Source organism: Carassius gibelio, chromosome A3 (genome assembly GCF_023724105.1).
Source record: "Carassius gibelio isolate Cgi1373 ecotype wild population from Czech Republic chromosome A3, carGib1.2-hapl.c, whole genome shotgun sequence".
Lineage (NCBI taxonomy): Eukaryota > Metazoa > Chordata > Actinopteri > Cypriniformes > Cyprinidae > Carassius > Carassius gibelio.
This window is the reverse complement of record NC_068373.1, coordinates 10687832-10700820: the sequence shown is the minus strand read 5'-3', so window position 1 is coordinate 10700820 and position 12989 is coordinate 10687832. Positions and strand designations below refer to the sequence as shown.

Genomic DNA, 12989 nt, shown 5'->3' with positions numbered 1-12989 from the left:
TTATTTATTTATTATTATCTTTGTTATTATTATTATTATAAACCTTCAAACACCTTGCGAAATCTCTAATAAATATTTGTATAGCTTGTAAAGCTGCAATTGTAATTCTATATTTTTGTGTTAAAGCCAAGACTGCTAAAATGCACCAGATAACAATAGTGACATTTAAGAAATAAGTTAATAAGGAACCATTTAGGAAGCATTTTGCCTCTTTATTTCAGCGGGTTATTTCAAGTTTGACATTTCATAAAATGGTACGAGGCGTTGTTCGAGTGTATATATGAAACAAGTTATGATTTTTCATTTTTTTAAGGTAATGATAAAGAATTTATACATTTGGCACTGCTAATTATGGCCCTTTAAAGTGTCTGTAATGATTTAAACATTCCAGCGTGTGCTTGACCAATGTGTAATTACATCCTAAATAAAAAGTATGGCCCATTTAAAAATTTATATTGCCTTTTGCAATGAGATGTTGGAAGAAATCGTTTTGACGATCATTTGACGATCAGCAAGGGATCTGCCATTAATTTGTCTATAAATTATATTATTTTCATGTTAGATCGCTTATATCTTCAGTTCAGATATCATATTTAGCGCATAAGATGATACATGAATAAGTATAAAAAATAAAAAAACAAAGACCCTTTCAATATGTTATCAACATAGGCCTATACTTTGGGCATACTTGAAATAATCATGATTAAAAATATTTTCTTACCATTTCTTAACATTAAAATAACAAATAGCATATTTTTTTTCACAAAAACAATTGCTCAGTGAGTAAAAAATAATAATTTGCATTAGGGTATTACTGCATAGATGCAATGCAACAATAATGCAGCATCTGAAGACTACTTTTGGACATTTAACCCGAGCTTGTCAAAAACATAAAAAATAAAAAAAACTTTGACATTCTTCAGTCAAGGGTTATTTTATGCGTCACGTGGTACAACGCTTATCCAATGGAGACACTGCGATGCAGACTGAAGTCCATTGCGTCAATGCGGCTGTACCAATGTAACCGAATGTCCTGCTTCGGACTCGAGTCTTTGCAACATAATTTTCCGTCCGAATGGTGAGCGTGCTATGACCACCTCCCTGGTCCTGAATCCTCGCTGGGCAGACACGGTTATGTTTGTATATGAAAATAACTTGGATGAGCTGAAGAACATGGAGGGTCTGGTTGGAAGCGGCAATTTTGCGGCCAACCAGTGCAGGAATCTGATGGCCCACTCGGCTTTGAGTGGCCACCCGTCTAGCCTCGTCCACGGCTCCAGCTATTCCACTGTGGACGTATCGACTTCAAGTTCTACAGAGACGGGCAAGCAGTGCACACCTTGCCCAACGGTTCCACAGGCTTCGTCCACCGGTCCCATCCCGTACGGCTACTTTGGCAACAGCTATTATCCTTGCAGAATGGGGCGGGGTTCCCTCAAGTCCTGCACACAGCCGAGTGCACTCAGCTACACTGCAGAAAAATACATGGATACCCCGGTCACATCTGAAGAATATCCTAGCAGGGCTAAAGAGTTCGCCTTTTACCACAGCTACCCCAGTCCCTATCAGTCCATGGCCAGTTATTTGGACATGTCAGTGGTACAGACGCTTGGAACCGGGGAGCCGCGACACGACACTCTTCTGCCTATGGAAAGCTACCAACCCTGGGCTCTGGCTAACGGATGGGGAAGTCAGATGTATTGCTCCAAAGACCAGAGTCAGGCGGGCCATCTCTGGAAGTCTGCATTAGCAGGTACCTTTTGAACCATTTCACTTCTGAAATATGCATGTGCAGAATAAAATTCTTACGCGTTATGGAATGGCATAAGCTCTCATAAATATCCAAGGAAAATGATATTAACCTTCTGGTCAGATAGGAAACAGATTATATTTTAGATACAGATTTGAAATTTCAGAAACTATACCAATGTGCCTTTATTTTCCAGGAAACAAAAGCACCAATGTGCCTTTATTAAAAAAGAAAAAGAAAAAACACATTTATATAAGAAAACAATTTACCAATCTAGTCAATGCATTAGTAATGAAATCCTACAATATACAAATGCTAAATTTGTTGAAACGAAGTTTAGTTGGAAAATGAATAAGCCCATTAATAATAAACCTTTCTGTTATTCGTTCCAGATGTTGTGGCCCACCAACATGACGGGGGCTCATTCCGTCGAGGTAGAAAGAAGCGGATACCGTACACTAAAGTGCAACTCAAGGAACTGGAGAAAGAATACGCAGCCAACAAATTCATCACAAAGGACAAGAGGAGAAAGATTTCAGCGGTAACCAACTTATCCGAGCGTCAAATCACTATTTGGTTTCAAAACAGGAGGGTTAAGGAAAAGAAATTCGTTGCCAAAGTTAAGAACAGCGCGCCATAGTGCAGAACTGTATCCTTGTTTTTGTCGGTGACTTTAAATTAAGGGAAGCAAAAAGTCGTCGCGAGGACTTTTCTTGGACTGAGGGCTGAATGTTTTCTATTCCTAGTGCATTTACACCAAACACATAAATGGATGGACTCGAAAATTAATCTAAATAAAAAGAAGAAAAAAAATGAAAGGACAATATAGCTTGTAAATAACGCATGTGCCTGCCTATATGTAACTGTGTTCGTTTGAAGTCTTTTAGTCTTTTTTAGCATTTAAATGTTAAGTATGTCAATGTTGTTGTTGTATTAGTCTTATAGCTTATACCTGTCAGTATATACTGTTTATATCGCTTGTAAAACATCATAACATATATCACAAAACTTAATAAATATGATAATTGCATTCAGTGTTTATTACATAACAAAGTCTGCGTTTTATGTATCATTGAACGTTGCGTAATTGACTCTTTTTAGTCCTCTGTTGCCAAATTATTGATGACAGTGTGAAAGAAATCGATGTAGTTTCGATGTAAATTATTCTAAAATTGTTTCAAAACAATGCACAGCACTTTGTTTGTGACTCCTGAATAGGCAAATATGTGTAGGCTTTTATTTCGAAAGCCGCATTCCTTGAGTCAATGTAAAATCGTAAATGTCATTTTAAATCAGATTTGGTCATATGATTCAGCAGAAATGTTGCTTCAGTTTCTGGAGGCTTTTTTTTTTCATTTTAAATTTTTGTTTTCGTATTTTTATAACAAATTGTAAAAGTTAACAGTAGCTGCATATATCCCAAATGTTTTCATATATATTCATATATGTGGTTTCCTCCTCACGATTACAGCAAGAGCGGGAGTGCTTTGATGTTGCGGGGGTTCTCGAGTACAGAAGGTGTTCTAAATCAGCCCTTAACCTTGACCTTGAAAGTCACATGCTTAAAGATAGGAAATAGCTTTTGTCTTTCCAGAAACTATAAATATTCAAAACACCCATTCAAACGGCAACATTCCCATTACCTTCCACAGCTTTCTTGGGTGCGTGCTCTTCCCGTTTGCATGCAACTGTCTGTCAATTCCCACGCCAAATGCAAGTGATTTTATGCTAATGCTGCATGCATCATTGTACACTGAAGATATACTCTCCTCACCATTAGATTTACGGATGTTCTCGTTTAAGTCTCCAGCAGGCCTAATTTACGTTTCTGCCCAAGTGCAAGCAGTTTAATAGTCATACAGTGAACAGAGCCGCAGCATATTGCCTTTGCTACCTACACTTAATGTCGGTCTAGATTAGTAAGGGTGGAAAAGGTGCGTCGTTACTCAGCGGATTCACGTTGTCACCTTTGGCAAGCTCCAGTCCACTTTCAAGATTTGCTCTTCTTTCTTTATTCAGTCTAAATCCGCAGCTGTGAAGGGTCAGCACAGAAAGGTGTTATATTCTACTGCATCAATTTAAGTAAAACCTGATGCTGATACTGGTTGAATTTTATTTTCTGGAAAGAATGGATAGTAAAGTTCTGCGGTGGCTGGTTCACGTTGTCACGGCGTAAAATATAAATGCACAGTTTATACTTTCCGTATTACATCAAAACACGAGTAAATGCCCAATAGTCTGCATTTTGAATATTGCAATATATGCAGGCCATAGCTCCTGGTGTTATTTTGTGTCGATCTTTAGTTACATTTTTATTTTTAATCTAAGCATTGCACACAAGCAAACAGAAATTTAAAAACTTTAGGAGTTCAGAATCAATAAACCTTCTGTCAGATGTCTGTAGGCATTTATATATTTCACGATTTTTTCTAATTAAGTTTTTGGCAAAAATTGTAAAACTTTGTAAGAATTCTAAAAATTGTTTTTCACACAGATTTATACATTTAATTCCCATACCTTCCTTTGACAGCCCAGGGTGCCATAAAATGTCCAAGTCCTTCCTTCCACTTCTAGTTAACATTGAACTTGACAAAAGCATTCAAACAAACGGTGCGTCTGCTTTTCAGTTTACATTGCGATTTAATGGCGACTCTATTTTCTCTTTTGAAAACGCACAAAGCGCAGAGCTCACCCAATTTTAGCACTAACAATAAAACTGCTGCTTTTGTTGAGAACTAAAATTCTTTGTTTGTTGTCGTTGTAAGATAGGGTTTGTTTTCTGTGGGGCCGGCGGATGAAGAACGAGAAACCCAACAACTTGACACACCGAAATTTCGCCTATGACGAAATAGTCACGTGTTATGTCTGAAAAAACTGAAACAACAGAATATAACTAAATATATACTAAATATACTAAATATGCAACTGAATACACATAGATAGATAGATAGATAGATAGATAGATAGATAGATAGATAGATAGATAGAACATATGAATTCTTTATCAGCCTGATTAAGTTTAAGTAGCGTTTTTTTCTTATAGTGCCTTTGTTTCAAAGTTTCTATGCTGTAACATGACGGGGTCCTAAAACGAACAGTGACCTCGTGTCCAGCTCAGGTGTGTTGACATCTAATGAAATGTAAAACAAGTTATCTTTTGCAAAGTTTTAAACCTTACAAGAACGTATTTCAGTGAAATATGACTTGTGTTATGACAATTTTCTGGTGGCATACTTTTTGTGTATGCACAAAAATTGCTCTGGGCTTTGATTACACTTGATTAAACGCGTGCGACACAGTTTGGCACGTGCGTGTCACACAATCGCTTGTTTGTGTGTGATGTTAATCCATGGCACACCGCTATTGGTAGTTGTAGGCTACTCCATTTTGCAGTTAAAACTTGTTTCCCGACTGCACTGTCCATAGAGCCCTGTGATTTCTGTGATGCTGACAACGCAGAAGAAACCGTGGAGCCCAGGCATAAAACCAGAGTCACCGTATAATGCGGAATAACACGGAATTTAGTCAATTTTGAATTTAACAATTAGGCTGCACAGCTAATCACATTCAGACTGTGATATGGACTATACTGATCTTTGTTCACAATTAGAACAGTTGCATTTCTTTTTTAGTTTACATTTGTAAAATGTATGTCAAGCTTTCTGAATAAATTTTAATTTAATTGCATTGCTTTGTGTTGTTATTTTGATGGTCGAAAGAACATCAGTGTGTGGATGTGAAAAAGATTTTGCCAGCTATTTGAGTGAGTTATGTCAGACTCATCTCCCTCAAGTTCACGTCCAGACGTCTGCTGCCTCTAGCCCTAAATAAACTCTTCCCCCACGTCTGCATTTCGGACAGGCTTTTGTTAAGCGGCGGACTTCACAGTTGAACTTGAGACATCTTGTAAACAATAAGTAGTCTGGTCCTTGTCTGGCCAGCGGTTGTCAATAGACCTGTAGAGTAACGCGAGGCCTCCGGAAAAAAAGGAGAGAGGAAACGACTTCACACGAAAGGCCCCCAACGACGGAGAAAATAAATGTTCACGGTCATAGTTGCCATTCATGATTGATATACTGGCAGTGTTGTCAGCTGGTCAGCACTTAGCCAAAGCTGGCTTGCATGCTTTCATTAAAGGTCAAGTTCAATGCCTCTCTCAATTAGTTAATTAATGCAACTTATTGGCAGGTTTTCCTAGCAATCTGGCGTTCAGAGTGGTCGTAAATATTGAAAGGAAACTTCTCTCATTTCTTTGCTTTGTTCTAGTCTCCCCGTAATTCCTACGAAGCTTTTATGAAATTGATATTTCCACTATAACTGAACATATCTGAATGGGTTGTTTCAATACTTCCTTTGTAAGAACAGCAGTCCAGTCCACAAGTTGTAACCTACAATTATTTTTTTATTTTTTTTACGTTAAAGAGCTATTTCTTACCATTACATTAAATTTTACTGGTGTGACCTAATTTATTTAGTTTATTTGAATAAATTCACTTATGTATGGTTATGATGCTTCTTTGCATGTGGTAATCTTCTGTGGTAGCCTACATGCATTTAATTATTCATTTCCTAAGACAATTGCATAAACACAACCACATTCGTGTTACGAGAGTAGTACTTAATGAAAAGGAATGAAATTTCTTTTTTATCATGTCTTGAATAGTATAAAAATAGACAGAAAATATTAAAATGAAGATAAGAGTATGCAATCCAGCGATTTTTTTTAATCGAATGAAAATTGAACTGAAATAAGAACTGTGAAATAAGGCGCATTCATACTATATTCACGCTGAACAAATCACTCTCTTAACATAATTTACATAGAAAGTATTGAGTTTATTTTACATATGATATTTGCCCAAATGCACTAGTATCACATTTTCAACGTTTACAGTGTGCTGTACAGCGTAGAGTTAAGCGATGTCTTTAAGCAATATGTGAAAAGTCTATTTTTGCTTATTTTAGTAACACTTTTATTACACATAACCCATCTCTTGCTTGTTAATGTAGAATTGATTATTTTATTTGTAATTCAGGAGATTATGTAACTACTGCCTGAGCAAATTTAAATAATCCATTGTAAGCAAACCTTCTTCGTTATGCCGCGGAAAGCAGCTAAAATCGCAAAACAAACTCCGAGAATGTTTTCATGAACTGATCCATCTGGCTAAACCAGTAGAAATCTGTTTCATTTGTTGTCGCAATATTGAGAACTCTTCAGTGTCGCCAACATCTCCATCTAATCCGTGCCTGAATTTTCTCGGTCTTGAAGTGATGTCTACAACAAAGCCATTTACGAGCCTCCTTTCCATTCATTCATTATCAGTGCAGCTGGATTTGACTTAGGCCAATTAAGGTTAAAGCATTAAAATTCCGAGAAAAGCTCTCTCCTCTTAAATAAAACCCAATACCTGCCATATATTAAAAAAAGTCAATTTACATTTTAGTTTTAACTGGAGAGTACTGAGCACGCTTCTGCTATACGAGAGAAAAGATGAACATGTGATTTGAACAAGAATGAGATGTTTGCGAGAGAAGCATGATTCAATGCACTTATGATGTCCTAAGGTGCAAACATGAATGAATGAATGGATTAATAAATGAATGAATGAATAAATAAATAAATAAATAAATAAATAAATAAATAAATAAATAAATTCATTCATTCATTCATTCATTCATTCAGTTAGCTTCAACACAAACAATAACCAATCAATCTTTTTATTTTTATTTTATTCAAGACTAGTCACAGTCACAAAAGAGATATTGTAAGTGAATTAAATGATTGCCAAAACAGTTGTCTATGAAAGAAGGTGATTTTAAATTAGTGATTATAATCTTAGTGAACAAGAGGAGTTTTTATTTTTATTATTATTTTTTATTATTTTTTTTGTGCATGGAGAGAAATAACTTTATGACAGTAAAATAACTAAATGTATTATTGGCATGCAACATGCAACTCATGTGTGAAATTTTACAGGGCACTACAATTATGCTGACCTTATAAATCGGAGTTTTGGAAGAGTTCACTGACACTGTGAGCTCTAAATTATTCCAACATTTTCGGTGACACTGGAATCATTTACACTCTTATGTCGAGCTTAATATCGTAGAGCACGATTGTTTTAGGGATATACACCAAAAATATAAATTCTTAGTCGCTTCGGTTCATTTGTTTGTGGTTTAAAACATATTTTCTTGTTCATTCTTGTTGTATTAAGTGCGAAAGTGTCGCGAATTTTGCGGGACTTGGTGACTTGAGGTCCAATAAATTAAACACTTAATTCTGCAAACATATCTCCATATCTTAGCTCGAAGTTCAGACTTAGGATCATCTGGTTGGTTGTGCGGGGATTTGTAGTGGACAGCTGCATAAGCTCGCACTATAGGCTACAGGGATGCGGTCATCATCCAGTTGTTATCATCCGCGCGCTTATGACGAAGCCATTTGTAGTTCAGTGTCTAGGTAAAAAAACAATGCCTAATCGATTCTGTCCCAGTTGTGTTATGTTTTTTAGTACCAGTGTGTTTCAGGATAAACACATGACCTGTGTGTACTGTGTGTGTCTGTGCTTCAGGATGAAATGAAACCATTCGTTTACCATGAGCTGACTTCATTCATATAAAAATCAACATCAATATTTAGGCTATTAAAACATTTTCATACCAAACCCATGTTTTTTTATTTTTCTTAATAAATATTTAATAACTATAATCACCTTGACAGGAAGACGTGCAATTATTATATATTACAGGATGTTTGCAATATTTTCGTGTTGAGAACTTGAGACCATACATAGCATTAAATACATATTTACACATTTGTTTTAGTTTCATTGTGTCTAATTGATCGGTCAGTTGTTGGATTTAAAAAATATATAGGCTATTTTTTATTTTATTTTTTTTCTTTTCTGGTAAGCTTGTAAATATATCACACAAGTAAGAGTAAATAGGAAAATTATAAAACTAAAACGAATAACAAATGAGGGATTTTTTAAAAGCAAAAACTCTTGTCTGCGTTTGGATTCAGTGAGATCTTATAGTGCTCACATTATAAACTCTACATGGCAACATGATAGGGCTAACAATATGACAATTTTATTTTATTTTATTAATATTGTGTCTGATAAACCTGCTAGTTCTAAATTAGACATGGTTAAAAACAACAGCAATCATTTAATTTTATTCTTCAATATATGAAGTAATTATTTTTGTATATAAAATTTAGTTTTTTTTTAAATATATTTTATATGTTCATACACTGTTTGCAAAGTATTGTACTTCGGGATATGTGGAAATACTGCATCTTTATTTGCTGAGTAGTAAAACCGAGGAATGTACGCTGTTGATGAGTTTGCATGAACATTGCTGACATCTCCTGGCAATATATTGTTACTGCTTAAAACGTTAATGTTGTTGTCCCGTTGATTTAAAGAACACTATTTTGTGTTGTGGAATTCAATGTCAATTCATTTAAATTTTGAAAGTAACTTTTGTCTAACACTATAAGATGTTTCTGTCGGAGAACAGATGGAGGGAGACGCGCGCTACTTGGAGGTTTGCCCTTCACAGTGCAGCAAGGTCACGCCAGATTTCATTGTGGAGCCTCTGATTTGAACACGACTTGGAATTTTACGATTCTGAAAAAAGCGCCCGTCTCTGGATGACGACACCCACTGCGGGCTTTACGGGAAGCCTCTTTATTGAATTGTTCTCGCTCTGATAGTCATCCAGGACATTGGGCGTGTGTTCTTTGACTTAATTGTCGGCTGTAAAGCGTCACTGAAATACACAACAATAAAAAAAAATCACCCATGTCCACTGATAGAGATGTCTGTTCGCATATGAAATATTAAATTCGAAGCTTTATTAGAAATGCATTTTTAAAAATATCTTAACTTCTTTTACATGATCGATTTAGGCTAGCCCATATGGTCAGGACAGGTGACTGAAGTGCTCATTCTGCACAGCTCCGTTTTTTGTTAACTTCTCTGATATGATCTTTTTTTTCAACGATAGGCCTACTTCAGTAAATTCATAGACTACTTTAATAAAACTCACACATGAGATACAGGCCATGCATAACTTCGAGTTAACTGAGTTCACGAGTCAGCGAAAGTTCTGATTGATTCCGTGTGTAGTTAATTTAAATTACGACGACATAATGCATTTCGAGAAACATGCTGACAGGAAATATTTGCTTTCTCTTATTTCTGTATTTGTTCCCATGTTCTTTTAACTTTAACTTTGGTGCAATGCCTCCACCTCGTGGTCATTATATGCAATGGCTGTTGTGAACTGTTGTATGTGCCAGTGTCTAAAAAATGTACTTATTGAAACAGGTGTGACTTCATTATCAGCTGGAAGAAAAAATATAAAAACTGTAAACACTGCTCATATAATGCCAGTATGTCTAATTAGCAGCATTATAATTATAAAAAAATTACTGCAAAGTGTATTACCTTTGCATAGATTAAAACGTTTAATATCCGTTTGCATGCATTTTAGCACATTTACTCACTGTCCGTGTCAGTTTTTTTAGTTCATTAGAAGATTTAATGTTTAATTTTGTCATGCACAACCAGTCCCTTACATTCAAATTTAGTGTGGCACATTGTCTTGATAACTGCAAAACTGACATTTCTAGTCTTATTAATCTTTGCAAAAAATGCAAAAACTTGACATCATAGGCAGACTATCTGTAAATCAAATTAAATTGGATTACATTGTATAAAACACAGAAAATATATCTGATCTCTTCTAAGGAATAATTATTAAATGAGTTAAAAAGAGCAGTTATCTTGGCAAAGAGGTTAACCATGAGGAATGGGATTTTGGGTCTATGTCTGCACTGGTCACAGGTGGTGATAATGTGAACAGAGTTTAGTTTATCTTTGGCATATGGATATGGTCTGCAGCGTCATAAATCAAATGTAGGTTCATATCCAGCAGAGACGGAGGCTCTCTGTGCATTTTCCCCACGTGTGTCAATAGAGGGTATTGGCTGGCTTAATGCTTGTTTCCCACAACTTATTTAGCACCATTCAGCAGCTTGGCAGCAACTCAGAGTACTATGAATATGTTATTGTTTTTCTGTTATTGATTATTCATAATCTTGTTTCCAGTGAACATGATGTTTATGTCTGGGTTTCACATTACTTTGAACGAATAGTGCACAATAACACATAAAGACCTTTTCATCTGTTCATACATATATTTTTTATGTTTAATTTATTTTATTAAAAAAATCCTTGCGATTACTTTGTGATTACACTGCCCCCTGCTGGCAAAATAAACCAATAGAAGTACGCTTTGGAGGTGAACACAATCGTAGATGAAATGAAATACAAGGTCTCGTAAACGAATAGTGCAAACTGTTCTTCAGGACTCCAAAGGTCAGAAAGATTAGGAGATAAAAAGGCTATGATGTATGAGAAACACATAGGGAACGCTTCGTTCTGCAGCGCATTAATTACACTTTTGAATTTCACAGACTTGATAACATTAAAGTTGTATTACACAATCCATTATTACATTTGTGTCATTACTTAGTTTAAAAAAAATACTTAATATAAATAACAACAACATATACACACTCTCTCTCTCTTTTCTTTCCAATAAGTTCCATAATGTTCATATGAACGCCTGCATTCAGAAAAATTAAATTGTCTTTTGACATGTTAATTTAGTTCTCAGACGTCTGTACTAATTCCAAAATGTAAAAACATTACATTTGAGCCATTGTTGCAAGCAGTCTCCTCATGAAGCTCAGTTATTTAACAAAAATAGGTCTTAAAGACTTCACTGAAGACAACAGGACGTACATCTGACGTTCATAGCAGAAAACATGCTGCTTTGATCAGATATATAGCTTAATGCATTTGAACTTGTAATTGTTTGCAGAACTGGCATGGATCCTTGCACGGTAAGGTTTGTCTCACCGCCAAGATATTTCATACGCATCTTTTGACAACGACTTGCAAAGCATTAATGGTGAGGGTTTTGTGCACAATTACTCTGTGGCGCACATTTTAAGACTTAAGTAAGGCAAGTAAGGAAGGTTTTTTCATTCTTATATGCTTTTATCCAACAAATGAAACAACCAGGGCGCGTTTCCCAAAACCATAGCAATTTCCCATTGCCAACCAACTAAGCTATTAACAGGTTAGCAATGGTTTTGGGAAACGCACCCCAGATCAATTAACATTAGATTTTCTAACTAAATCTAAATTTCGTCAGTTTTACCTGGCAAACCTTTAATCTTGCACTAATATACATCAACAGGGTATTTCTAAATTGACAATAATGCCACATTAACTTGATTCATGCCTTCAAAGTTCAACATCTGGCCCTCTACTCCAGTCAGCTACCCCGATATTGATACAAAAATATGGACTTTGGTGTGCATATGCTACGCATTGGGTAGGTTTAGTGATGTGGGGTAGATGCATATCATATGTACGCGAAACCTGCGTATCACATGGAAAACAACAAATTTCTTATCATATGCACGCGAAAACTGGATATTATATGCATGCAAAACACAAGCGTATCATATGCACGCCAAAGTCCATTTTTGTGTATCAATACCACGAGTTTTCGTTTTATTATATAACAATTTCTGCAGACTAGACCAGCCTATGGAAAGAAACTGTTAATTATTCAACAGTCTTGAACTTTAGAGAGGGAGAGAGAAAGAGAGAAAACATAATTAGCTAACTCCCCTCTCCTCTCCACACCAGACACACACCACAGAGACGGCTTGGCAGTAAAACTTTACAGCAATGGAGTCTGTTGGTCGTCATGGCTGCAGTTATATGAGTTTGACCGAGGATCCTCTCACCATTTGGAAGGGGCCAGCGACTCTGTTTGTGATTATAGAACTGGAATGTGTAGAATATAGGAAAACTCGATCAGGGTTCCCTTTCTTTCTGGCTATTTGTAAGTGAAAACGAGTCGAGGAAGAAAGGACCACGGTGTCTTGGATGTTTCTTAAAAAGCGTTAGGCATGTCAGTCAGAAAATGTTAGATAGTTTTAGTGCAGCATGCCAGACAAAAATAAACAGTCGCTTGAGACAGGTGATGTCAAAGTCAAATCTTTACTAAGCAGTCATTCGTGGGATGTCGAAGGCCAAAGGCCTCTTCGCGCCGAAGCTATTTGGATCTATGAAAACTTATTCAGTTATTCCAGTTTTCATTTCCAGTTGTGAAAGAGGGTCGGCAGGAGAACAATGTAAGT

The 12989-nt window shown here is 36.0% G+C and overlaps 1 protein-coding gene across 1 annotated transcript; it reads left to right on the top strand.

The window, feature by feature from the left end:
* Positions 1–1010: 1010 nt before the first annotated feature.
* LOC127946436 (homeobox protein Hox-B13a-like) lies at positions 1011–2803 on the top strand. The gene is made up of 2 exons (XM_052543022.1): positions 1011–1753; positions 2143–2803. Exons 1-2 carry the CDS (start codon positions 1090–1092, stop codon positions 2388–2390), a joined length of 912 nt encoding a protein of 303 aa, XP_052398982.1. The 5' UTR covers positions 1011–1089; the 3' UTR covers positions 2391–2803.
* The last annotated feature ends 10186 nt before the right edge of the window (positions 2804–12989 follow it).

Coding starts and splice junctions, on each gene's coding strand:
- LOC127946436 (XM_052543022.1), top strand. CDS start 1,090: ATGACCACCTCCCTGGTCCTGAATCCTCGCTGGGCAGACACGGTTATG. Junction 1,754..2,142: donor CTGGAAGTCTGCATTAGCAG/GTACCTTTTGAA, acceptor TATTCGTTCCAG/ATGTTGTGGCCCACCAACAT.